This window comes from Merops nubicus, unplaced genomic scaffold (genome assembly GCF_000691845.1).
Source record: "Merops nubicus isolate BGI_N331 unplaced genomic scaffold, ASM69184v1 scaffold5033, whole genome shotgun sequence".
Taxonomy (NCBI): domain Eukaryota; kingdom Metazoa; phylum Chordata; class Aves; order Coraciiformes; family Meropidae; genus Merops; species Merops nubicus.
The window spans coordinates 17,567-44,660 of record NW_008598147.1 but is presented as its reverse complement, the minus strand read 5'-3'; the positions used below and the strand labels follow the sequence as shown (position 1 = coordinate 44,660).

Below are 27,094 nucleotides of genomic sequence, written 5' to 3'. Positions count from 1 at the left end.
TAGAAACATTGGTGTATTTCCCATTAGTCATTCAGATTGTGCAAAAGAAGATTGAGGGTGTCTGTACCCTTGAAATAGTGAGAACAAACCTTTTGTAGGCAAAAATAACATCAAAGCAGCTGTAGGAAGACATAGCAACGCATACACTGGCTTCTTAAAGGTAGACACAGCCAGAATACTGGGGTGAAGTTCAGCCCCTAGGAGAAGTAGTCATCTTTAAGCTATAGATCTTTTATAAAATCAGACTTTTAAAGTGGTGTCAGATCTGCCATATAGGTGACATATATAATCTATCAGTAATCTCAAAGAGATACTTTTTACGTACTAATCAGTAACTACAGAATATAGAAACATTCTTACCATGAGACATTATGATAAGTTCCTGGGGAGATAACAAACAGAAAGTATCTGCCATGCTCGGCAGGAGCAAAGGCTTAATATTCTTAAACTGCTGCAAGCAGTGCAAACAGTTCATTAACACAGTTGCTTACATGAAGCTTGCCTGTATTTTGTCCTCTATTTTTACTGTCACTGGCTCTGAAGCTAGACATTTATGTAAATAAAAATGTGGGAAAGAACTCTGGGTTACCTTTTTTACGTTACCAAAAAAAAAAAATGGAGCATTAGCTGGCAGTGTGTGTTCACAGCCCAGCCAGCCAATCTTGTCCAGGGCTGCAATAAAGACCAGCATGGCTAACAAGTTGAGGGAGGTGATTCTGCCCCTCTACTCCATTCCTGTGAGGCCCCATCTTGAGTATGGCATCCAAATCTGGGCGGGCCCCCAGTACAAGACAGACATGGACGCATGTTGGAGTGCGTCCAAAGGAGAGTCATAAAACTGATCAGAGGGCTGGATCACCTCTCCTGTGAAGAAAGGCTGAGAAAGTTGGCATTGTTCAGCCTACAGAAGAGAAGGCTTTGGGGATACCTTATTGCCACCTTTCAATAATTGTGCTTATTACACATTTGAATTGGCTCTGCTGAAACAGCATCATCAGCAAAGTACTGTTGAGGACTCATAAGAAAGACAGAGAGAGACTTCTAACTATGCTTGTAGTGACAGGACAAAGGTCAAGTATTTTAAACTGAAAGATACTGGATATAAGAAAAAAATTTTTCATGATGAGGGTGGTGATACACTGAAAGAGGTTTCCCAGAGATTTAATGGATGCCCCATCCTTGGAAGAGTTGAAGGGCAGCTTGGATGGAGCTTTGAGACACCTGATCTAGTGAGAGGTGTCCTTGACCATAGCAGGGAGTTTGAACTACATGATCTTTGGAGGTCACTTCCAACCCAAACCATTCCATGACTCTATAATCTTCTGAAATGTTCCCAAATGCCCAGTTACTTCTGACCTCTGGTTTAGTTTTGTTCTTTTTCTTTGGATGGAGAAACCTAGGGTGATAATTTATTGGAAGTTAAAAAATGTATTATCCCAAAGAAACAGAAAGTCTTTTCTGTCATCAGAGCTAATTTGGAACTGATAGAAATGTAAGCAACAACCTGAACTGTGCTGAGATAAACCCACCTTTGTGTATAGCACCTTTGTGCTGATCTGCATGGACCCGATTTCTTTTTTTCTGTAGCCTTAGGATTCATTTGAAATGCCATCTGTTAAATTGCTCAATAACATCCAGTGCTTTTGTGAGAGTGAATGTCTATCTACTAGGAGTTAAATTATTTCTATTTATGTTTGTAACCTTGAAATGTTAGTGGGAATGTCCACCCTTCTGATTTTGGCATTCTCTCAAGCAAGGCAAATGATTCCAGCAGCATAATCTTATTTATCTTTTGTCAGCACCAGGTGGTTTCCTTGGTCTGTATCTTGGATATTCATTCTTAACAGAATTATTCCTTCCTCATCCAGGCAGATTTGCAGTGTCAGCATCTTCTAGTTCATACGTTAGTACTGTAGTCTACAGTCTAAGCAGACAAGATGAATGTTGGCATAATGGGAAATAATAGAAAACAAAAAAACTGAGTTGACAGATCTAAGCAAGTAAATTAAAGGTAGGTAAATATTCAGGATTTGGAACGCATGTAAGGGAATCAGATAATTTCCCTCTCATAAATATATTAATAGCTGACAGAAAGTTGTGCACAGTGGAAATTCCTGTAAAATACTATAAAAGAGGAGAAATAAAAATTCAGTAAGTGTCTGTTGTTTTTAACTTTGAGTGAAAAAAGCTAAGAAATATATGTGTCTAATTCTGAACTGTGAGGAATTTCTGTAAGTTAGATGTGTCATTTTTTTCTGATGATGCTGTTTCAGTGGATCCAGTTCAAACAGGTAGTAGGCACAGATTTGTAGATATTTCGTTTTTCATTTTACAGCAGTTTTCTAAAGTATTATTATTTGAGCTTTCTATGTTAATGCTAATTATATGTAAGTGCTAGTATTTGGTGAAATCAATCTCTATGCAATTCAACAACAAGGTAATATGCACTGTTAATGACCATCATCTATCTCATCTTGAGATTCTTACTTTATTTCCTTTCTGGATAATCACTGTCATTAATGCATCTTAATGAAAACACATAAATGTGAAAGGTAGGGTCAGATCATCAGTGAATGTAAATCTGTGCAGTCCAGTTGATGCCTTTGAGCTCACACCTATTTACTGCATTCCATAACCTTGTGCAATTTCAGGATTACACTTGAATACCTGATGTCTTCTTTTGCTTTTAAGTTTGACTCATAAAGCTAACATGTAGCTGTAGTTCAATTAGTAAGTGCAAAATACATTTGTATATCAATGAATAAAATTAATTTTATTTTGAAACCATCAATTCCAAATAGAACTACAACTATAATTAACTGTTTATTTAATAGCTTATTTGACATCTACTTTTAGTAATGGATCAAGTAGGAACAGATACTGTTTCCTGGTGATCTCTTGCATTTGCTTACTGGACTGCTTCATGGATTCAATTTGAAAGTAATTACTGCAAACTTGTTATAAACATGCACTAATATTCTGAATTTTGCAATTTTTTATTTTGCTCTTTGTGGTGGTCCACAAATAGGTAGTTTAGTGTCTGATGAATTAGGTGAAAGGGTCTTTTTTAATTGTACTTGTGAGTTTAGAAGCCCATATTCAGCCTTAGCCATTTTTGTTCAAATTGGCTTTGCTGTTTGTTTTTAACTTACATGACCCTGAAAATGTAAGGAACCCACTTAAAGGATGGCTAGCTGAGATGGAACCATGAGTTGTTTAAATTTGTGAAGGAACTATGCTGCTTTCTTTAGCTGGCTGTCTGACCCAGTGTAACTTTTGGTTACATTTGTCTTTTCTTCAAGCAGGTCTCTAGATGGAAATTTTTACATGAATATGTGATGTTGCGTTCTGCTCTCTTACAATTAATTACATCTACTTATAGATTATTTCCTATTTTATATGTTCCTAACATGGTTATATATTGTAACTTGGTCTTAGCTTGTACTGTTTAGGTATGTGTATAAGAAATTATTATCCTGTTCCCCGATAATAGTCCCGTCATCTGCCAAAGCGAATATATTCCATTTTCCTTAGTAAGTTTATATTGACTGCATGGGAACCACTGCTTGCATCACAAATAGTGGAGAACTAAGCCTGCAATGCTTACAGTTTTATAACAGTCATTTAAAAAACTTCCTGATTGTCTGTATATTACCTTTTGTTTTCATTCACTTTTCCTATGTGAATGTTGAAGACACTCTGGAGACTGTATCATCTAAACTAGCTGAGAAATGTCTCCTGTGTAGTGACTGATAAGACAATTTCTCTGTTTCCCAAGAATTATTATGTTGCTTCTATAGAACTTGTTTTTACCAGGGTACTCCGAGTTCAGGAAGCCACTCAGCAACACACTTAATTTGAGTGAACACTTTCTGGCATCACTAGCTTTAGTAATACCCTTGAAGGTAAGAGTTCTGCTCTCCTAGTCTACAGCAGGCAGCACGCAGCGGAATTTACTACTGAAAGAAAAACAGATTTCAGTACCTAATTGCTACTAAAATACTTAAATCCTCCCTCTCTCTCTTTCTGCTAGCCAGATGAATGTTGGGGCCAATCGTGTTTCACTCCTTCCATGCTGCATGTTGTACTTGGATATATCATTTTATTGATCCCTGCTGCATCATTTTGTCTCAATGCTTGCTCTTAGTTGTAATAAATAAACCAGTGGAAATACCATAGTTCCTGGGATATTCTTTTCTTTGGATATGTGATGGTTTTGCTAAAATACTGAGTGCAGGTTTCTAAACCACAAAGGTTAGAACATAGTTAAAAAGACAGTTCGTTTCAAAACATTATAAAATATATCTGAGATTTTGAACTCCTTGTCTGCAAACTTTAGATATTCTTCAAAGTAGGTTTGGATTGTAGGAGGTAGTAATATTTAATTCTTGAATTTACATTTTGTTGTGAAGGGGATTGAATCTTAAATATTATTGAATCCTGTAACCTGGTAGTTCTAAAAAGCATCTTAAACTTTGAACTTATTTGTATGATTACATTGATTTGAAGCTGTTAAATTGAGCTTCTAGAATTATTTACGATTACTAGTTTGAAAGTAAATGCATTCCAGACTATTTTGAGTCTGGAATGGATCCAAGATACAAGCCTTCTCACAGAGTATACACATAAATCCCTAATCTCATTGAGTGGTTATTTTTAGGGAAGCCTAGCAGATTAGTAGCATGATGCCTAGCAATGCCATTAATGAAATCATGTCAGAATAAATTAATGTATAACATTGTGATATTGGGTTTGTTTTACGGCAATGTAATGCAGTTATTGAAGAACTGATTGTGCAAACCATTTGAAGTCGTGTTGATGTTAAATAGCGACCCATGCAGTTACTACGCTACTTGACCTTTCATTTTAAGAGTAGCATTGATTTGGTGAAAAGCAGAGTTTACAAAACTCTTTTCCGATAAACCTGGCCGATGTGCCTATGGTTGAAGTCCGGCTCGCACATGAAGAGTGTGAGTTCTGTGCAAGATTGGCTTTGAGAAACATTCATTTGATTCGTCATAGCCTTTCTGCCCAATAATTTGATAACAAAAGCCTATTTGGTTTGTATCAGTCTAAAATGAACTTAAATGGCTCTGTGTAGAAGTGCATAATTTTTCTATCTATTTATAGTTGTTTGTATTTATTAATTAAATTTAATGCTTAGAGTTGTAAAAGGAATGAAAATGCACCATAGTCAACATTATTAAAGAAGATTGTTAAAAATATGTCAGGAAGAGGGACCAGTGCTTTTGAAGAGGAATGAATTGGTTTTGTTTCCAGAAAGAACTGAAATAAAATCAGGCTCAGCATGTCTCATGCTCACTGATGTTTAAACATTATTCAGATATTTAAAGGTGTGCTTGTGTCTTTAGATTACCATGTGAGTCATCTTGTTTTTATTGCTCAAGACTCTGAGAATGCTAAGACAGAAAGAGCTGGACCTCAGGAGAGGAGTTAATGAACTCCTCTTAAGCAGATCTTGAACAGATCTTAACCATGTTTGTTTCTAGAACCTGGAAACAAAGTAAAAGTCAAGACTGAAAACCAGTGGTAATGATAACTGCTACTAGTATTTACATTTGCTGTTTGGAGTCTGATTAATGTATTTTATGCTGTGTTAAATATTCTTTTACATGATTTTTTTTTGTTATCACTGTGAGTTTCTCATCCAGTCAGAAGAACTTCATCCTAGAAAGCTCTTCTCCAATCAAAAGTTGATTCCTCATCTGCTTTAGTAAGAAGCATTTGTTTTAAACCACAGCATGCTGACTCACACCACCTACATTTTCAGAGGCAACTTCATTTCACTATTTCATACTTTCACCTTCAGAATCTTTGTTTTTCAAAAATTCTGTGATGTGAGCTAGAAGTGTAGCAGGTTGGCATTCCACTCTGGTGAAACTGTTGCCCCCATGTGCAGAGCCCATATTCCCCTTCTTGACTGCAATGGCAGTTTGATGGGGAATTAGCAATCTATTATGTGAACAATTTTTAGTTCTGGTCTGTTATCCCAGCACTGACTTGTAAGAAATTTTTTCACTTTATTTTACAAATCTTTCATTTTTCACATTCTCAGCCCCCTCTTCCTGTTTAATGGCTTCATGACTGTATTTGGGAGGTGTTTTTAACCATTAATCAAAATTGGGCTGAGGTAGGCTATTTGGGATTTCTGGTTGCAGAAAGGAGAGAAACATCTGCATTATAGTTCTCTTAAAAACGCTTTTAAAAATCAGTGCAAAAAGGGGGAAAATTCTTTGATAGTGTGAAATGCTGGGGTCTGAACCCCGAGCCCTGAATTAAGGTTGACATATGGGTGATTCCCACAGCCCTTCATACAGAGGTGGTGAGTTTGCCTTATAGCTTCCCCCCAGGGTGCGGCCGGCCCTGCAGGGAGAGCCATAAGGGAAATGAGCCCCAGGGGTCCTGCACTGAGTTGACAAAGGTCAGGTGTCTGCTTGGGGATAAAAGCTGGGACCACTTGCAGGGAGTCAGGAGTGTCTGTCTGTGGAGTGCACTCCCCAGAGCTTCCTGGTTCAGGGCAGACCTCCTGACTCTCCCTGGAGCTGGACCCCGGTCTGTTTAGGCCTTTGCGAATGCGGGCTGATCGGGTGAGAGTCGCCATGTGGGCACCTTTCTCTTATGTCTTTAACTTACTGGTCTGGCTGTTCCCCATGCCAACTGTGGGCAACCTTGGCTCACTGTTTATACCGCCTGTTGTGGGCCGAGTCACATCTTTTATAGGATCATTGGGGGTGGCATCAATTATGTACCAGCTGATTGATCTGTTTGTACCCCCAGCAATTGTTCATGGAATGTCCTTCTTGTCTACAATACAGTCTGTGTATTGGTTCATCTTCCTGCTGGCTGTATCATTTTTGTTGGGCCTGGTTCTTGGCAAAACAACGTGTTAGTTAGGTTTATGTGTGTATTGAACTTGTCAGGAAGAGTTGTATCCCAGATCATTTTGTGACTTTGATCTGTCCTTGCTACTTGTTTCCTTTGTAAGGTTTGATTTTGTTTGGGGAATTGTTTGCAATGACTGTAGAACTAATTGTTTCAGGGAAGTCAGGTGACTTCTTAATGTTTTCATCCAAACTGCAGCAATTGCCATCAAGCTTTTCACAGCTCAGAAATAATTTTGATGGGATTGAGGTCAGATATAATAATCCATTTTTCTTTGTTTACTTTGAAGGAAGAGAGAAGTAGACAAAACGGAAAGAGGGAAATGCTTCGCTTTCTTCACAGTTTTATCAGAGAGCTAGTTAACAGCTTTTTCCTTCATCCTATAAGGAAGGAGCAGCCAATTTTAATGAAAAAAACCCATGTAAATTCCCCTTCCTCCTACTTCTGATGAAAGAAATTAAATAATAAAAAGACTTATTCAAAAGCAAAAATTTAAGGAGAACTTTAATTTTGTTTGTTAAGAAGAATAATGAATCCTTATCTCAGAGATCCATCAAAATGGAAATCTCTATGTTCAGCTCTTATCTGTGTTGTAGAGGTGCAAGTGCGTGCCAAGGTATGTTCACAGTATGACACTGTAGGTGGTTTCAACAGAATTGGCACATTCAAAAATGAGTACTAGTCTCAGCAAAATGCTCTTCTGCTACTGCACTAATAGTAGAGCAATGCGAGCTTTTGTTTTGTGCGTGGCAAGTTTAATGTTATGTTACACACTATGAAGAATTTCACATGACGTTTTTTAAACCTTGACCAGATGATTCAGTGTTGAAACTTGGATATACAAAAAGGAAATGTTTTCCTGAGATTAGTAGGTATGAATGCAACATCATACAGATTCCATATGAAAATTCATGAGTTTTTTTTAAAAGCCACAAAACCTTAAGAATAACTTGGAGCACAAAAAGCACGCTTTGTGGTTTGAGGCTATGTGGATTATACAAGAGCAGGTTGTGAGGAATTTGAGTGAAGTTTTTAATTACTGAAACGAAAGATATCATTTCTGATAATAGAGTCCTTAGCTTAGCAAAAAGTGTAAAAGATGCAGTAGCTGAAAGCAGAGTCTGGACAAATTCAGGGTAGGAATAAAGAGGAGATATTTCACAATGAGATTAACTATTGGAAAAATTAGGTGATGTGTACATTCTCTGTATTTGTGCTTAGAGTACTGAAATTGAGACTGTCATGGATTCAACCTCATCTAGAAATAATCCCTTTCTGCTACGAATTACTATATAGAGTTTTGTGACCTGGATTATGCAGATCAGAGAGGATTATTGTGTTTTACACTTTATAGCCTTTAAATCTGTGAATACACAAGTAAACTACTCTGTTAACCATCGCATGCCTTATTTTTTAATTGAAAATAAATATTTTAGTCACAATATTGTAAACAAGTAATTTAAAAGTTGAAATATGAAAAAATTCACCTCAAATGGACAGCATGCAGGTAAGGGCAAAACTATGTGAGCAGCATCTGCAAGGGAAGTCGTAGACAAAGCCTACAAGTCATACTGCAAAACGCAAGGTGAATGGTCATTCCTTTTTCTTCAGTTATAAAATTATCAACTCCAAGTAGTTTCACTCCATTAAGAAGAGACTGATGAGTGAGACTAGATGCTACACAAAGTCTGAAACTATGAAAATGTAAGAATTCCTCCCTTTCAATATCACTTCTTTTTTTTGGCACTTGCTACATTGGTGTTTCATGACTCTTACTCCAGTAAACAGTAGTCACTTACTCAGCTGTTCTTAAACATAAAGTTTTCTGCAGCTATGGGCATCGGCTCTTGAAAGGACTACCTATTAATGATGAAGGCCTCTCTGTTGTGGCAAAAAGATCTTTCCAGTAACGAAGCTCACTGTAGTGCCTCCATTGCCCAAGAGAAATGAAACTGATGAGAAACTTTTTCATTACCATTTTTTTCTTATTGCTGATGTCCTCTGTACCAAATCAGATTTGTTTGCCTTATTGCAGGCCTGGTGAGAAGTTTGTATGTTGAATATGGAACCTACTTTTACCTTGTACTTCATATATATTTTAGTCAACCTGACTGTAGTGCTTATAATTTTTGAAAATATCTCAGAAAATGTTGTCAAGAATTCTTCACAAATGAATGAGTTTTTATCTTACCACAGTAAGAAAGTAAATTGCCAGCATTTGAAATTGGGCCTATCAAACGTATGTAATCATATATTACTTCCCTTTCTCATCTTTTAGGGAATTTATCCCCAGACTAACTGTGGGAACAAATGCTCCCAGTAACATAAAAGCCATTCCACTTTCTAGTCTCTCTTTGCCCTGGAGGTCATCTGAGATATTGAAAGCTAATATTTGTTCCAAATTGGTACTCCTGGTGGCATTAAAAAAAATAATATTTTCTTGATTACTTTATCTCTTGAAGGAATTAAAGCGCCAAGTGTCTCTACAGTCCATTCAGCTTTTAGAGAAACGGGATAAACTTAGTCCCATTCCAAAAGCAATCTTTTCTGTCTTCATTGTTTTGAAGTCATCTGTTTGCTTTTGTTTAATGGTGTAGCTGTTTTGTATCTTGCCTGTCTGGACAAATAATTTGGGGTTTCTTTACTTTCATATTGACTCAAAGAACAATCATCTGTGTTGTGACTGGATAAAACCTTGCTACTCTTTTACATAGTTTCATGTCATCTCTGTGGATAGTAATTACTGAGTCACAGATTTCAATGGCAAAAGATTTGAACCTTGTGTTAAGCAAATGAACAGGCTTTAAAAATAGTTTCTATACACCTAAGAGTGTAAGGAATTAAAAGGTAATGGAGAAAAAATAAAACAGTACAGTGATACATAGGTTAAGTTTAATGATGATCTATTTTGCAGACAAAAAGGCTTATTTTTGTATTTTCTATAAAAAGATTTTCTTTTGAGGTTTCGTTGTCTCATGGTAGTCATATAATATTTTGTGAGAAATGGAAATACTGATAACTAAATCTTACCTGGAAGACATACAAAGAGATGTATGTAATGATAAGTCGACCGTTAGGACTGTGGTAAACAAAGGGACAATAAGAAAAGGGGTATAAAAACCCTCAGAAACTTTGGCTGTTTCTCTTCCAGATTGAAGGCATGATACCAGCAGAGTTCATGTACTTATTTTTCAACCCCTAACTTATTTCTGTGTCTGGAAAAAGCCATATGGCTAGTGCTGTCTTCCCACAGGTACTTTTGCATAGCAAGGCAGCACTGTACTTGTTGTTAAAGCCAGTGATACTAGTTGCAGTATGAATGTGGGGCTGTGCCAGACGTTGTCAAGCCTGCAACAGATTAGAGATAACATGGGGTGAAACAGTATGTTGGGAAAGTAATGGAAATGTATCATATCCACAGCACATTCAGAACCCAGCTGTCCTATGGAGGAGACCCGTATGTTCCTCAGCTGTGGTGTGGTTTCTTTCACTCCTGAGTGGTCTGCCTGTATGAAAGAGTTTTCTTAGCCTTAGAAATGCTTCCCAACAGTGTGGTGAATTAATGCCCAAGTTTTGTTTTCCTTTAAGGTAATAGAAAAGATATATAACACTAATTACTGTCTATTTCAGCAGTTCAGTTAAAGAAAAAAGCCAGCCCAGTGAAGATGCCTTCTGAACTGTCCAAATGTATAACCATTTATTTATCATTAACAAGAAATCTTTGTAGGCTTTTCAGTCCAAAACCAGTTAACACATTTAGTTTTACTTTGCACTGTATTTTTCTTCATGTAACAGCATGATTACTGCCAAGAAGAATGTAGTTAATCTGAAACTTTCAAAAACTGAATGCACTTTTCCCTCAGTTCAGAATGCTTATCAGAAAAAAACCAAACCTGCCACCTTAAAACTAAGCAAAATGATACATTTCTGGAAAAAAAAAAAAGAAGAGAGAGAGAGAGAGATAACTTTCACTTCAAATTTAGATGAGAAGATTGTTTGTCTTCATCTTTCCAAATCAGTTGAAATGTATTTCAAGTAATTAAATCACCAGAGCACAGAGGAAACTTTCATTTTGGAGTGCTTGCTGCTGTCAATCTTCCTGAAATGGGTCATCCAATCTGCAGAAGAGGGCAGGGATGTTTATACTGTTATCTTAATAAAACCCTAAGCAGTTTCCCAAGTGGCATCTTCAGCTTAACGGTAGATATCCTTTGTGCTGCTCCTTGCCTCTGACTCTGCAGCAGTTGTGGAGGTCTGAAACTTCAGCAACAGTCTGGGCTGTGGTCTACTTTTGAGGGAAGATCTTGACTTCCCTCAACCTGATCAGGTTGAAATCAGGCCTGCCTTGAGCAGCAGTTTGGATTAGGTGATCTCCAGAGATTCCTTTCAACTTAAATTATTCTAAGTTTTCCTGAGAACTATATAAAAAAAGAAAATATGTAAAAATAATTCTTTTGCACTGTTACTTGCCTGGTTTTTATTTGGAATAAAGAATCACCTGTAGAACAGTTGAATTCTGACCAGTACAGAAAAGAATAAAAAGCCATCGGCTTTAAGTGCTGGCAGATGACCACCCCCTAGTATAATGGGAAATGTGAAAACTGGATGTGCAAAAGCAGAACTGAATTCCTGCAAGGGGCAGACCTCCTGCCAGCTCTGAGGTACAACCTTTGGGGAAATTAAAGAGATGACTCAGTGTACTGCACGGTGTGCCTGTACAACCAGTAAATCAAAAGGGACAGGGTCACAGTCCTTTCTTTTCTTCTCCTATCTTGCAGAGGATTTTGTTTTCATTTGCAGTACAGAACAAGAAATGGAATTTCAGTTCACAAATATGACGGACTACTGTCTGAACAGCCTTCAAACAAAGGCAAGAAAAGGCTCTTTAAGCATAACAAGTGATAGGAACATGGGGATCCTTCCTATTTTGGTTTTTCATAGACCATCTACATTGTCGTCTTAATGTTGGGCTTTGTCATGAAGTTGATGCCTTTATCATAAATATATGATACTGTGAAGGTTTCCAATTAATAAATTTTGAACTGAAGGCTTAAGTGGTTTAAATATCCCAGACAGTGGTTGAAAGTGAATGATACAAGGTTGATCTAGATATAGGAATGACATACTTCTATGTAGATTAACGTGTGCTGAACAGAATTTGAAAATGGAAATTCATGGAGCTGTTGTTATTAGTTTTGTAAATCAGTGATTTTAGCAATTGAAGATTTTTTTAAAAATCTGTAATTTTATTTATTTTAATGGTATGTTAGTGAGAGCTAAATATGATGAATGTAGGTGCTGGGAAACTCTGAAAATCTTACAGGAGGTTTTACAGTATGATTCATATTTGAAATGTTGCTTTAGTAATATTTAAAGTAATACCAAAATGAAACCAGAGTACTACTTTATCAGTTGCAAACCCTTTCTGCTACTAGAAAGTCAGCATAAGCATCATACATAGTGGAGGGTTGACCTTGACTGGCTGCCAGACCCCCACCTAGTCACTCTCTCACTAATCCTCCTCAACACGACAGGGGAAGAAAGTAAGGTGGATAAGCTAATGGGTTGAGAAAAAGGCCATTTAATAAGAAAAGCAAAAGCCACACACAGAAGAGAAGCAAAACAGAGGAAATTTATTCATGATTTCCCACCAGCAGGCAGATCTTCAGCGACTTCCTGGGTAGCAGGGCCTCAGTACACATAGCAGTTGCTTCAGAAGACAAACAGCATAACCACGAATGTCCATCTTTCTTTCCCCCCTCCTTTCTCCTCTGACTTTTATTGCTGTATGTGATGCCATTTAGTGTGGAATATCGCTTGGGTCAGTTCAGAGCAGGTGTGCCAGCTGTGTCTCCTCCCAACCTCTTGCCCATTTCCAGCCTACTGGCCTTTTGAGTGGTGGGTTGGAGAGGCAGCCCTGGTGCCATCTGAGCACTGCCTAGCAATAACAAAAACACTGGTGTGTTATTAACACCACTGTTAGCCAGAATTGCAAAGCACAACACTATATGGGCTGCTATAAAGACAGTTAAGTCTGTCCCAGCCAAACCCAACACGTGTCAAAAGGAGATGTGCAGTATTCTGTCTGATTTAATGCTGTGACCTATCTTTGGATATCTTTTTTGTCCATGTGGGAGCATTTGGAAAATACGTGAAAAAACACAAAGTGGACATTATGTCTGACATACAGCTAGTGAAATATTTATTTTGAAAAATGATAAAAAATTAAAGAAAGATGCATTTAAATTTTAATTACAAATGGGATTTAAAAGTCCTGAAATATGATAATTCAATCACACTCTACCTCTAGCCAGTAATTTCTATTGATTAGGTCTCCCAGTATTTTACTGCCTTCTACCTTCATAGTGGTGAGTCCATTACTTCTTGAAAGTGAGCTGTTTATGATCTTCTTCTTTAAAAAACAAAAAATTTTTGTACAAGGCTTAAAAGCTATATTTTTAATTGAAGAATTACATTCTGACCTGGCTGCTCCAGAGGAGGCAATTTTCAGGTCCTCAGCTGGTTTCAGAATGAGAGAGAATTTTTGCAGTGGTTCTTCCTGAAGCAGAACCATTCCACAACCTTCTGTTTCTTCCATTCGATCAGTGTAGACTATCAGTTTACTACAAAAATCTCCCATATACTAGATAAGTAATCTAAGGAAATAATTAACGTAAAATACATTGGCATTGTTCCTGAGGCTTGGCTTTGAATCTAATGTGAAGTTCTTAGTAGGGTATTCCTGTTAAGGATACTATTTGCTTTAGCTAGTAACATGTGGGTGATAACTTTCAGCCAGTGTAAAACTATTTCTAGATCAGATTATCATTGAACAGTAGTGCTTTGAAATGTTTTTCACAATGAGCATCAGAAAAAGAATGTTTACTCCATAGTAATTTAATTCAGGTTATATCTATCCTGTTAACCACCTGTTCAACTTTACATTTAACTTACCATTTTAATGAAATCTTAATTGGAGTTTACTCATACTTATAAAGGTTTCTTACTGACAATGTTTTATCACATAATCTTTTACACTATTTGGGAATGCCTTTTTCAACCTTATGTCTAAATAAAAGGCTTTTTTTTTTTTTTTTTTTAGTTAGAATGGTGTTTTCCCAAACTGCATAACTGCATATATTATCTTTTGTATCTCATTGGTTTTAGTTGTAGTTTGGAATCTGTGTAGATTTGAAAGGACATTTAATGTACATTGCACATTAAGTCTAATAATCTAATCCATGCCAGTCTTAAAACATAAAAATCCATACTTGGTGTATCTCTGAGTTTAAGAATCCAATAAAGATGAATTTAAAGTTAACCAACTACTTCTACGTTTAACTGAGCTGAAATTTCCAGAAGATGATATATCTAATTCAGAGATGATTTTGCACAGTAACTTCAGTAGGCAGCATTAATGTGTTACCAACACTGTTTTGGTCACAGATCCAAAGTATAGCACCATAGGAGCTGCTATAAAGAAAAATTAATGGCATCCCAGTGCACATGTTAAACATAAGTCCAATGAATTACATCTGTAAAGTGTGATTTTTCTCCATTGACTGTGGAGAGAAATTGACTCTTCTGGGAGATCCTAGAATTACTAACTGAAATTGAGACTTTTGTCTGTAGTTTAGAAAACTAGAAATAGAAACTCAGTATTTTTAACTGACTGACCTTAAAAGTATAGCCAAGCCATCAAAGTTTACAGTCTGAATATCAAAAATGAATGCACATACATGTTTCTCTCAATTTTTCGACAATGTGCTAGTCCTTTACTTGGAAAATACAATATACAGGAGCATATTCTTTTTGAAGATAAAGCTTGCACCACAATTTGTGTCTTTTCTGCACTTGTGTGTCTTAAAGTTGTACTACAAGTGATAGTGTCTGAGCAAAAGCAGTGTGTGGTTCTAATGTGTCTGTCTTCTGATAACTTCAAGTCATTAAAAGAAGACTATATTGTGAAATGGACAGTGTATAACAGAGTTATGTTAATTTGAGGATAAAATCCTCAAACAGCTTCTGACAATTTCCCCCTTTATTTCAATGATAATTTAAAATGTTGAGTAGCCTCGGGACCAAACAATACGGTTGTCAGTATGATGCAGAGCAAATTTGTATCAGATCCAGTGTTGGACTCTTTCAGATGACATCAGCCTTTGGGTGGTTAAGTAGTCATGATAAAGATGCTTACTTTGTCAGCCAAGGAGTCGAAGAACAGGCTGTCCTCTTCCCTGCATTTTCCATGTTAAATTCTCTGCCATGATTATACGCCAACTTTTGTCAGATGACTGGCTTTGGACCCAGTTGTTCTTTATATACCGTTTTCAAGTGCTATAGTAAAGAAGCAATCTCCTCGATTTGTTAATTTGTACATTACTTGAAGTCTAGTTCTTTTCCATCTGGTCTGCAATCTGCTGCTGTTATTACATTATGAGAGAAGCCAACCAAATCTTCAGACCAGCTCCTGAGTTGTCACGCCACATTTTCCTTCCATTTGCTCCCAAAGGTATCTGTGAGCATGGTAGATCATTGTTTCTTAACAACTCCAACAGTTTCTATACCTCAGTCTGGTTTTATAGACTGCAGCAAGACTGATACGCACCAGTCATCTTCAAGAGGTATGAAACCAAACATACACAACAGAAATGTTTCCTGTTCTTTTGCACCTATAAGTGGCTATAAAGAATAACTTTTTCTCATATGAGAGTTTCCTAATGAATTGTGATGTATTGGCAGAGCATTAGCTATGTGTATGCGGACTATAGTACTCGGATAATGTTTTAGAACAAACCATGTGCAGAGGAAGTGCTTCAGAAGATTCTTATTTAGGGCTCATTTGTGGTTGTATCAAATTGAAGTACCCGTTCTCCATCTGAATAAACTCTTGGCTTTTGGGCCTGAATTGTTGTTTCTGCTGATGTGGTTCCTGAAAAAGCCTACTAGGGCTGACAAGCTAATATCATTTTGGTCTTCGTAAGACCCCTGTGCAGTTATTTGTGCCATTGCATACTGATGTCCCAGGCTGGTATATGCTCTCAATTCCTTAACAAACCATAGTTTCAGTCTCGTTTTATCTGCATACACCCTTATACAGCAAAAGGTCTGTAAGCAGCTATAAGCATTAAAATAACATTGTAGAAAGTTTGTACTTTTCCTTTGAAGTTAAGATTTTATCTGAGTGGTTTTCAAGTAAGGAAGCATCTCTCTTTTTTTCCTCTTGCAATGAGACGTGCTCTACAATGCTGAGGTTCTAGACAGATGAGTGGCAAAATACAGCTGTATCTAAACACATTTCTTAAAAACCTTTAAGGACTGTGACCACATCTATTCCATTCTGGACTCTGACCTTTCTTCCGTTTAGAATGTTTTCTACTTGAAATGTATTTCTCTGTATACATATCTTGTCATTTCTCTTCCATCAACTTTGTCATCCATTTTCCCAGTTCTCCTACACTTCTTGCTTTAAAGTATTAATATTCTGCTTCTGCTATTGTGTATAATTTTCTTTGGTTTTGGTTGATTAATGATCTCTCTGTGGCCCTTGATAATTCAGCATTCAATAAATTGGCATGCTAAATATCCCAGCACCCACTGGTGGTACCCATGGAGTAGGTGTGAAACCCATCAATATTCATGAAGAACCAACTGACCAGAGGTTCTTCAAGGGCCTTAGTTCCAATTATTTTAGGCTTTGTCTATACACAACACAAAGAAGAAAGCTTATAGGAAACAGCATTTATATTTTAATTTTATTTATAGCATTGTGGTTTATTCTGTCTCTTAATGTAAAAAAAAAAAAAACCCAATCCTTGTATTTTCCATAAACAGTATATGCCTGTGTGTATGTTTAACTTTTGTATTATTTGTATTAATATAGAATACTTAATTTGTCTTATTTTGTGGAGGATATTTAACAAATACTAAGCTATGTAATGGTGTGGAATTACAAATGAAGTGCTGTCTTCCTTCTTCAAACTGTTCAGATTGAAGTATAGCAGCATATACTTTATTTTATTGAACTCTAATGACAGTATAAGAAGAGGAAAACCTTGGCTGTTTGCATATAAGTATTCTGTGTGAAATCCTTGACTTCCTTGACTAGCTTTAGCATGATGTTAAATGAATGAGGTCTTGGCATAATTGAAATAGACCACTTGAACTAGAAGTCTGGAGCAGTCAAATATTGTTCAGATGTTTAAGTAATGTTAGTTTAGCTTTTGATAAGGGATTTAGGTTTGAATAAATATGTTTAAACAAATATAACTTCAAATAACCAGTCCTTAAGCATAAATAAGGCCTTAAGTGATCTGATCCAATCCCAGTTAGCCCTTTTTAGTATGAGGGGTTGGATGCATTCACCCCTTGAGTTTCCTGTCAACTTAAGTTTATTCTGTGATTTTACCTGCTTTATTCAATTATTACTAATTGCTTATTTGATGGATGTGTCAATAATCTGATACTTAAGAAGTCTTCATCTTATCTCCAGACTTCCATGAAGTCAAATCCCCTTTCTACTCATTCAGCAAACATCCCACAAGCTCTAAGAACGTTAATTGGCCATTCCTCCTTTTGTAGTAAATTTATGCTTCTGCAATGCAAGATAGCAGGACTCTGCTCCATTGGTTGTCCATTCAGTCTCAGGTGTTGTCACCAACTGGTCTTATCCTGACTCATTTATTTCAAATATTACTTGTCTTCATAGACAATAATTCAAAGAAATACTTATTTTTATAAAAAATCAGTTTAGCCATATCACCTGTTCTACAGCCTTGACACTTCTGTAGTATTTTTTACAGTTTGAACAATCATGATACAAAGTCCCAAACCGGTTTGAATAATTTAAAACAGTCATTACAGGACATACACAGTCATTCTCTCACAGCTTTGATTACATATTGTCGACTTGATTCATAAGAAAACATGAAAATTTTCTTGTGAAACAATAATATTTAAATAGAAAGCAGAAAATCGGTAAACAGATTTTGATACTTTTCAGATGTAATTAAGTCTTAATTAGCTTACAGTTGAAAGATGAATGTCTTCATATCTATAGTTAAAATCTGAATCCTCTAAAGGAATATCTGGACTTGTTCTGTATTGTCGTTTGAGGTGGAAATAAATTTTTCTAAAAGTAAAAGCTTACACAATAAATACTCATACAAAGTGATTTGGGTGTGAAACATTTCTTCAGTCTCCCCAGAATTTTTGCAGGTTAGAAGGATTTCCTGTTCAAACCAGCATAAGAAATTAAAATAATGAAGATGCTTATGATATGCAGATACAGAAAGTGAGCTGGAATGATCACAGAAACAGGTTAAAAAAAAATCAAGCTAAATATTTCTAAGTAACTTAATTTTTAAATCAAGCCACAAGATTATTTTCAATTTGAGCTGGCAAGTTTTTTGCATTTTGTAAATGTGCTCATATTTTCAGATATTTAATTATTTTCCCCCAGTCCATTAAAAACGTTTCTTCAAGTGATTACAGACTTGGCATGACATACCATTTTATAATAATAGTAAAACGCTCCTGAGCATTTTTTATTCCTGGTAACTTTGAAGAAAGAAACAGAAGTACCATCAGTACTGACAATACAAGCACACAAGCCAAATCGAACAGCTTCATATCTTATGTAAAAGGTAATATGAATAGATTTGGAACTGTCATTTAAAGCCTGTGTCTCAGAGAAGTCACCGTCTAGTCTATAAAGGACGTCTTCTCTTCTTCAGGTACACTGACATGCCTCTGCAGCAAAACTCTGAAAACAAAAATGTCCATGCTGAAAGGACAGTCCTTTAACCACTTGTCATTCAGTTGCAGGGTAACAATGGTTCGTGAAAATAAAACATTGAAAGAAGGCACATGGTCCTTGCTTCACCCAATCACTACAGTAAACCCTTGAAATTCAAATCAATATTAGTCTTTATAAAGCCTTAAAACATTCTCATTAAATAAGGAAAAAATCTACTTTGTTTATAATATTTTTTTCTAAAAAGTATACTCATAAGAAATTTTCACGAGTTTATTTTACATTATGGGCTTACAATCTTTTTCAGAGCCAGCTCAAATTCTTTTCAGTTATGGTTGCTGAGAATCTGTCAGCAGAGATTCTGTGCCATCATCTCTTTGTTCCCTCAGTTCCAATTCATTAACTTATGACATAATATTTGCAGTTCTGATATTTAAATAATTTAGTTTATAAAAAAATCTGTTTATTGATGTTTCAGGAAAGTTTAATAAGCTGGGGAATGATATGGAAGGTTGCATTATCTGCTAATACTTACAAGTTTCTACTGAAATGTGCTAAATTATATTTCTGGTCTCACTTTTCCACTTGGGCTGCTACTTACAAGCAGAGTCTATTCTGTGTTTTGTCCCAGTTAAAATTGTTCTAATTTCCCCTTTCTGAATAGCAATAATACTGCAGTTATTATTTTATTCAGCATTATAATAATGCATTTAAACTTCTCTGCCATCCCTAAAACTGAAATGGATAGAAGGTACAAAGTTTTTGCTGAAATTCAAAGCAGTTGGTGAAAAAGGTAAGTTGCAAGTATATCATGTGATTCTGTTTGTGTTCTGACAATGATATAAGCAGTTCCTTTTTTTTTTTTTTTTTGTAAGTGAATAATTTTTTTCTTTCAACTGCCAGTTCTTGAGAGTATTGCTGCACATCTGTCATCCTTCCTTAGCTGTAGTGAAATGTCAACACCAGGAATGGATGTGTGTAAGCCACGTCCTATTCTGAAGAGTTCAGCCTGTGCAGCGTCATTCAAACCCTTTCTTACCAGTCTTATTGAATGCCTGCAGAGCGTGTTGGAGTATGGTGAATCGGGATCCTCTTTAAACCCTCAGAATGGATATGCCCAAGGCCACTTGTCCTATTTGTGTCCTTGGGCGCCTGTGCTAGCATTAGGAACCTTCTTCCTGTAGAACTATTTTGATATCACAGTATATAGGCAAATGGAGTGAAACAAATAAGGCACGGAATGTACCAGCTTGTACTATAGTCTTGTGGATTAGTTGCAGAATTTTGCTAGCCTATTAAAAGAGATGCTAAAAGATGACATGGCTCTCTTAACTTGTTCGATTGTCCACTAAAACATTTTTAGTAAACAATTCGTGTGACAGTAAGTAAATATCTCAGTTCTCTCCTGTAGTATCAGACAGGCATCTAAGAGGCAACTCTTTTTTCCTCTGCTTCAATAAATAAAACTTACGCAGTGGTTATAGAGTTTAAATGCAAGCAGAAACAGCTACAGTGTTGGGGTAGGGTGGGGTGGGTAAGACTGTGCTATAGGTATTTAGGTGAGTATTCATCTATTAGCACAATGGCATTAGAAATGTTTCAGGCAACCTGTCCTTGGCTGAGTAGTGTAACCTTTATTTGCTGCACAAAAATGCTGAATGTGCTCTGCAGCCTTTGTTTTTCCTTTGTATGACTAAACAGAATGTACATGCGATGATACACGTTGCATAAGAATAACAAAAATCCTTGAAAATTTGGAAACGGTATCTCATGGATATAATAAATATAAAAAATCAATTTGTTTTGTTGGGCACCTTTTATGCTTTTCCCCAGACTGTCCTCTCCATAGGATGTGCTTTGAGTTGGAGTCTCCAGGTGCTGCTAGTACAGCATTTTCATCAAAGCACTTACATAATGATACAGAAATTAGCTTACCTGAGAGGGGAGAAATCTGGGTTCAGCTCCCTCCCAACTCATCCACTGTCTGTCTCTCATCTTTTTCATGGCATTTAAGGTTCACCATAAAAAAAAAAAAAAAAAAAAAGTATGTGTAACATGTCCTGTCATTTACTCTGCTGGGAGTATATGCCAGTACTCGCCAAAGTTTACCTTTAGCCTAGGGAGGTTTCATTCCTCCCACAGTGGAGTTCCTTAACACTTTTGAAACTGCAGATCCCAAAGATTTTCCCAGTAGAGATGCAGTCTTACATCCCCTGCCATTATGAGTTACCTTTTGCAAATCCTTTAGCTGTTGGTTCTCAATGATGCCACGCATAACGATAATCTAAATAAATGCCCTGCTTTGAACTCCTGTTAAATCCATTGGTTAAGGAGGCAGCCTAGGAAGACTAGTATTATCAGGCAACAGTTAATCTGTATGAATACTACGTGTCCCCTAAAGAGAAGTCCACAATCCACTTGGCATGAAGTGCTTGAGTGTTGTTGGTGTAGGTTCCACAAAAACTCCCACAAGGAACAAGAATCTCCTACAATTTGCAATAAAGAAGCTATATTAAAGCCCAGAATGTATTTTAAAACTTATTCCAATTTACTTGAAGCACCTTAAGTAGGACTGTACTTACGATTTAATCCAAACTCCTATCCTGACCAGGCGCATCCATTCCACTTCTCTAGAAGTGGAGGAAAGGGAATGCTTGTCTTACATTTGAAAGATGATACTTGTGCAAGACATAGAATATACAGCTTCAGTTACACCTAACCTAAGACTGAAGCACAGATTTCTCATCTTCTTGGAGAGTGCCATATGCCAATAAAAACACCCTACTGTCCTAATAGGAGTTTGACATTACCTTTTCTTTTCTCATTGACAGTGCATCCCAATTCTCTGACTTTGAAAGGTGTTGAACCAGTGTCCCTTGGAATAGGGATTTGATCTCATGTGTTCCTTACCATTTCGGTTATGTGCATACACCTCTTCTACATTAACAAAACGAAGTGCAATTACTGCATTTTTCAGTGGGCCTTGTCTTATAGGCAGGCTTGCAAAACGCTTCACAGATGGAACTCTGCAGGCAAACCAAGTGGAGAAATAACTACTTTATGGATATCAACCAATATAGAATGTGAGCTAGAAGCCCAATGACTTATTCCTTTGGAGAGTGGGCAGCTCCTGTACATGCCAAGCAGCAGAACTTTAAATGGCATGGGAGCTTTAAAAGCCAAGTCCCCAGAGTAAGTTAGACAGTCCTCAGGCCTGTAAACTGATGAACAAAAGTTTTCAGAATCACGGTTCTGTTCCCTGATTTAAGAAAAACATAAAGAATTTACCAACCAGCAAAGCACAGCATCAGTCCGTCAGTTTCAGGTGTTCAGCACTGTGCCATGGATCTGTCTTACTATGGCCAAGGCATTTTTTCATCCTAGTTTTGTTGTGTCTTGGAGATTAGCCTGCTGAGCTTCTTGTGGCTGTTCCTGCTTTGATGTCTTGTCAAGCGAAAAACCCTGGTTCGGTACCTCTTAATTCTCTTTGTACTGGTATCATAGCAAAAGTTTTGTCTGTACCTCTAAAGTGTACACGGGGGATGGTTAGGGACAGTGTGACTGACTAGCTATTGTGCTCTCTGTGCTGTCTGTAGGTAGCTATGCGTTATGCCATTCGTAATATAGCCGGTCTTGTTTGTGCATCTTCCTGTTCCCTCTGGCTCTGACTTCAGTTCCTAGCAGTAGAGGCATAGCTTTTCAGCTGAGCAAAGTGCTACCAAGCATCTCGTTTGACATTCTGTCATTTTAGAGTCTTTTATGTATGTTTTCAGCTATTCTGAAACCTCCTTGCCTCTGCTAGATTAAGAGTAATGGAAGCTTGTGATGCCGCATCTGAACACATACTTCTTTGCAGCCTGTGTGAACTCTCATACTGTTACTTGGCCACTGTCAAGGCATTTCCCTTTGTCAGGTGCAGCAAGAAAAATAAATTCCATATAGATAATCAACAGTTTAGGAGGAATGCTCGATAATAAAACCACCTCAGAAAAGCATGTATCAGACTGCGGGACATGTACAGGCTTTTTATCACTCAACATAAAGGATATGTAGGCCTCTCCTTTTCAAAGAGCCTTAAGCTACTACTTTTTATGGGTGCGGTACTTGTAGACTGTACAGAACGTGCCTGGTGTGCTATGTGCCAGCCCTGTGCCTTGGATACTCTAGCGTGTCTAAAGAGCCAGCTGAAGTATGGTTAAGATGTGTTGAGGTTGCTGAAATGGCATTAAAAGGCACCTAAAACCTCCCCAAATTGCCTATGCTCTCATTACGGCCCATGGAAACCTCAGGTTCCATTCAGATCTGGCTGGGTTACCAGGTGTGTCACAGGCCTTGAAGAGATCCAGATCTCTTTGGTTTATCATGTGGAGACCAGGATATGTCACAGCACCTGGTATTATTTAGTCACGTAGGTTTAGCAATGCTTTTTGGTATGTGAACACACTGTTTGACATGCTAGCCACCCTGCAGTAACATAAGGCAAACAAAGCCTTCATCCAGCATGCCTTTAGTAGCCTAAGGACAAATCATGCTCTAACCTGCATTTACTGCTCTGACGAGGCTTCATTGAGAGTTTGGATCCCTGGCTTAAACTTAAGTGTCTAAATTCAATCTGTGTCCCAGTTTTAGATTCTTGTGATAGTCAAGAAAACACCATCTCAGCACTGAGTTTTAGCCGTAACTTTAATTCCAGTGCCTGGGACAATGCTGATAGCACCACAGCAGGTTGTACATCTTTATCTAACTTAAAATGAAAAATGTTGGATTTGATTTCAGACTGCTTGTCATCTTGGCAGCTGCTACGGTGTCCTTCTTTGAAAAAATGCTCTGATATTGTCATTTGCACAATTTCTCTGAGCTAGTGCTGCTGTTTCCCTCTTTATCTGTTCTGCGCACACTCTGCTGCTAATTCCAGAAAAGTGATCAAATACATTTGACTTATACATCTTTTTACTGATTCACTGCTATTAACCTACGTTTCGTAACAACATGGATATAGGCAGCACCTTATGATGTGCTTTTTGGGACTCTGTTGTAGAACTATGTATTTCAAGTCTCTTTTGTCTTTTGGTTCCTCTGGTTTGTCCTATTCTGTCAAAATCATGATTTACCACCTTCTTCTTGCAGTCTGTGGCCTGCAAAGAGCAATTTGCAGCTTCCAGCTTTACAGTGAAACGTTAACAGTGGGCTTGTCCCCAATCCCAATTGCAAACTTGTTCTTTATCTATAACATTCACAAGTATTGGCTCCTCAGCATTTAATTATTTACACTTATCCTGTCTGTTTCTGAAGAGCTTTTTAGCCTGAGCTTTAACTGCTGTGTTTTTCCACTCATTTTTTTCTTAGATTGTGCTATTCATTCAATTTGAATGTACCTTGCTACAGAATGCAAGCATGGCAAAGCAAACAGAAGCCTTTTGACAAGCTATAGAAAATCTGAACCGACCGTGACAGTTAGCTGGAACCCAGGAGCTATTAGTCCTCCTGAAGGGTGTAGACATGGTTCTGTAGCCAGGAAGTAGAGTAAACAATGAATGAAAATTGCCCTAATCACTAGCCAAAGCTGGAAAAAAAGTGGGGATTTTTCCACAGCAGAATTAATCTTGCTTTTGGTGCTGTTAAAATATATATCAGGGTAACATCATCAGACAAGCCTGATTTTTTTAAAAATGTCAACTACTCTCATTCATACTTAGCCTAAAGCCTTAAAATTAAAAACTGAGGGTTTTTTTTCTTCCTTTTTTAGCCCAAAATCCATATTTAGGAAGTAAATTTCTCCTTGTGTTTTGAAATGCAAATAAGACTGCTGAGAGCTTAAAAGACAAAGGATGTAATGTTAATAGTTAATAAAATAGTTAGTAAAATAGCAGTGTATTTCATTACTGCTTCTAATAAGATAATGGCTAAAAATATTTTCTCTGTTCCATAGAAAGTTGTAGCTGTATTTAATCAGTAAAAGCAGTTAAAATAAGAACAGATGATGTTCTTAAGAGTTTTTTAATAATAATATGCAATTATAATTCTAACTGAAGGACTATCTATTTGCATATTTAATTTAGTCATTAATTACTTATAGACTACAATGCACACTTTATACCAGTCTTCTTGGATGCTTTCATGTTTCAAAAGTTCATGCTTCAAATTACAAAAAGGACTATTAGGATTATCTGGTGCTTTCAAGGCCTTTCTATGTTTTTAAGTATTGCACCCAGCTTACCTGACCTCATTATAAGACTTCAGGTACTTTTAACATTTGTAAATACAAGTGACTACATGGAGAACTTCAACTTCCATTTGAAAAATAGCTTATATCTAGTTTGATATCTCTTCTACTTGTTGTTACCTACATTCAGTGATCAGTGACTTCAGCCTTTTTGGATAACCCATCTTGTGTACCTGAGCCTGCCATGGGAGGCCTACAATATGTGACAGGGCCATAGGAGTTACCTAAGTGGCCCATTTTTCAGGAGCATCGTGCAAGTGTTCGTTTAGTTTCTGTACACCTGTAATCATGTATAATGCATATGAGAATGTATAATGCAGAAAGGGAATAAAAAAGGTGAGAACTGTGGGGGTTTTGTATGTCTTTCACACTGATGAAAAAGATAAAGGTACAGTTTGATTTTGAGGGCCAGTCCTTACAGCTGACATTGTTGTGCCTTCTTTGTTAATGAGACAGCTTAAGGAATGCAGACTTGATAATTTTTTTCCTTCATGTATGCTACAAGAAAGGCTTACCCAAGGTGCAGGAAAAAAAAAAGAATTCCAAATGTTTCCCAGTTGTGAAGAGACTGGGGAAATATACCTGTGAGTGGTGTGTTTGCCTGTTCTATCTTTCCTAGGTGTCTGCCGTTTCCCTGTCATGGAGGCTGGGTGTTGGAACAGGGAGTTTAGCTGTTATTACATCCTTATTTATAGCATGATGAATATAGAATATTGATGATCTTATTAACTATATGGAATGTATTTAAGAATAACTTGGGAAAATTATTATTTTTTTTTTTTTAATTCCAGCGGGAAATTTGAGCCAACATTTGTATGCAATACAACAGATGAAAATAAAAGTGGATGGTATTTTTGTTAGTGACATTAGCAGAAAGGTCATGATGTGTAATGAAAAGCAGCATTAGGGTATCCCATTTTACATGTGTCATGAAACTATTCAATGGCATTAATATTTCTATTGTAGGACATATTAACTTGTATCTAAGAAGTGATACAGTGCTGTGCAGGGGTTGCTCATATCTTGGTCAAATATTTAGATTTTAATAAGACTGCCCCAGAAAGTGCAGTCAGCCTGCACTGATCCAGTTACAAGGATATATACTTTACAATATTTAGTATATAATAATGGTAAGATTTGAATAATGGAGAATGCAATGTTCCAGGTAGTTGTTATATGGAACTAGGTCACTTGTGCACACTCTTAAAGAGGCATAACATTATGTAAGAAATGTTTACAGATATCCTGAAAACAATCTATCACTTGGGAAGTTAAAATAAAATTGCTATTGTTATTCAGTGTGTTTGCTCTTAAGGAGAGTTATCTCTTCTTAAACACTATAAGTCTTTTAACAAAGGATATGAGTGTATTAAAGGCTATGATTTTTTTCACAAAGGTTTTAATCCTTTACCTTGTCCTTATAGCATCTTGATAAATTTGAAAGCAGAGGTCAAATTATTGTATGAGTTTTTAAATCCTATCTGTAGCATTATTTAAGCAAATAGAAATTCTTCTCTTGTGTCTAAGTAGACTATATCTATGAAAATACATTGTATAAATCAAGAAACAGTGACATCTCACCGTAATTCTGCAGAGTTTGCTTGCACTGTTGTGTTGATGAACATATCATATAACTGGTAGAGTGAAAGTCAAGTAGCTTCATAGTCTTTTGGAGGAGAATAAAAAGATTTTAATTTTTCTTCATACAGATTTTGCCAAGTCACTGATTCCAAGAATGTTGCAATTCCATTTGTATGAAGGAAGAAGCAAAAAGTGTAAAATAGTTTATATTTCTGGAAGCCCTACATAATCCTAAAACTTTTGCCTATCATTATTTTAGCACCTTCAAAAGAGACACAGGCTGTAAATCAGATTCACATTTCCATTTCTAACTGGAATTGACCCATGTTGGTTCAATTCTATGTCAAGACTCAGATCTAGCAGAAAAAGTGATTATGAAGGAAATGGGAAATCTCTCACAGCTAATAATAAATTTTGTCACTGAAGCAAGTTCTTTATAACTGCATTAACCAGACGTGTATAGCTTACAGTCTGTGTTCTTGTTTCCACAGTGCATACATTATAACAGACTTCATGGGCATGAGGAACGAAAATTTTATGAAGGTAGCTGCAGTTGGGACTTGGATGGGAGATTTTGTCACAGCATGGATGGTAAGAAACATAATATTACATTATAAAAGAAAAGGAATGTC

The 27,094-nt window shown here is 36.7% G+C and overlaps 1 protein-coding gene across 1 annotated transcript in view; it reads left to right on the top strand.

Annotated features, from left to right (window-relative positions):
• Positions 1 to 27,091, top strand: part of LOC103769713 (transmembrane protein 117-like) — a gene marked incomplete at its 3' end in the record, with an annotated part of 91,929 nt that extends 64,838 nt beyond the window's left edge. Inside the window, exon 3 of the mRNA XM_008936937.1 lies at positions 26,954 to 27,091. Coding sequence (XP_008935185.1) covers positions 26,954 to 27,091 — 138 coding nt within the window. The remainder of the gene's footprint in view (positions 1 to 26,953) is intronic.
• Positions 27,092 to 27,094: the final 3 nt, after the last annotated feature.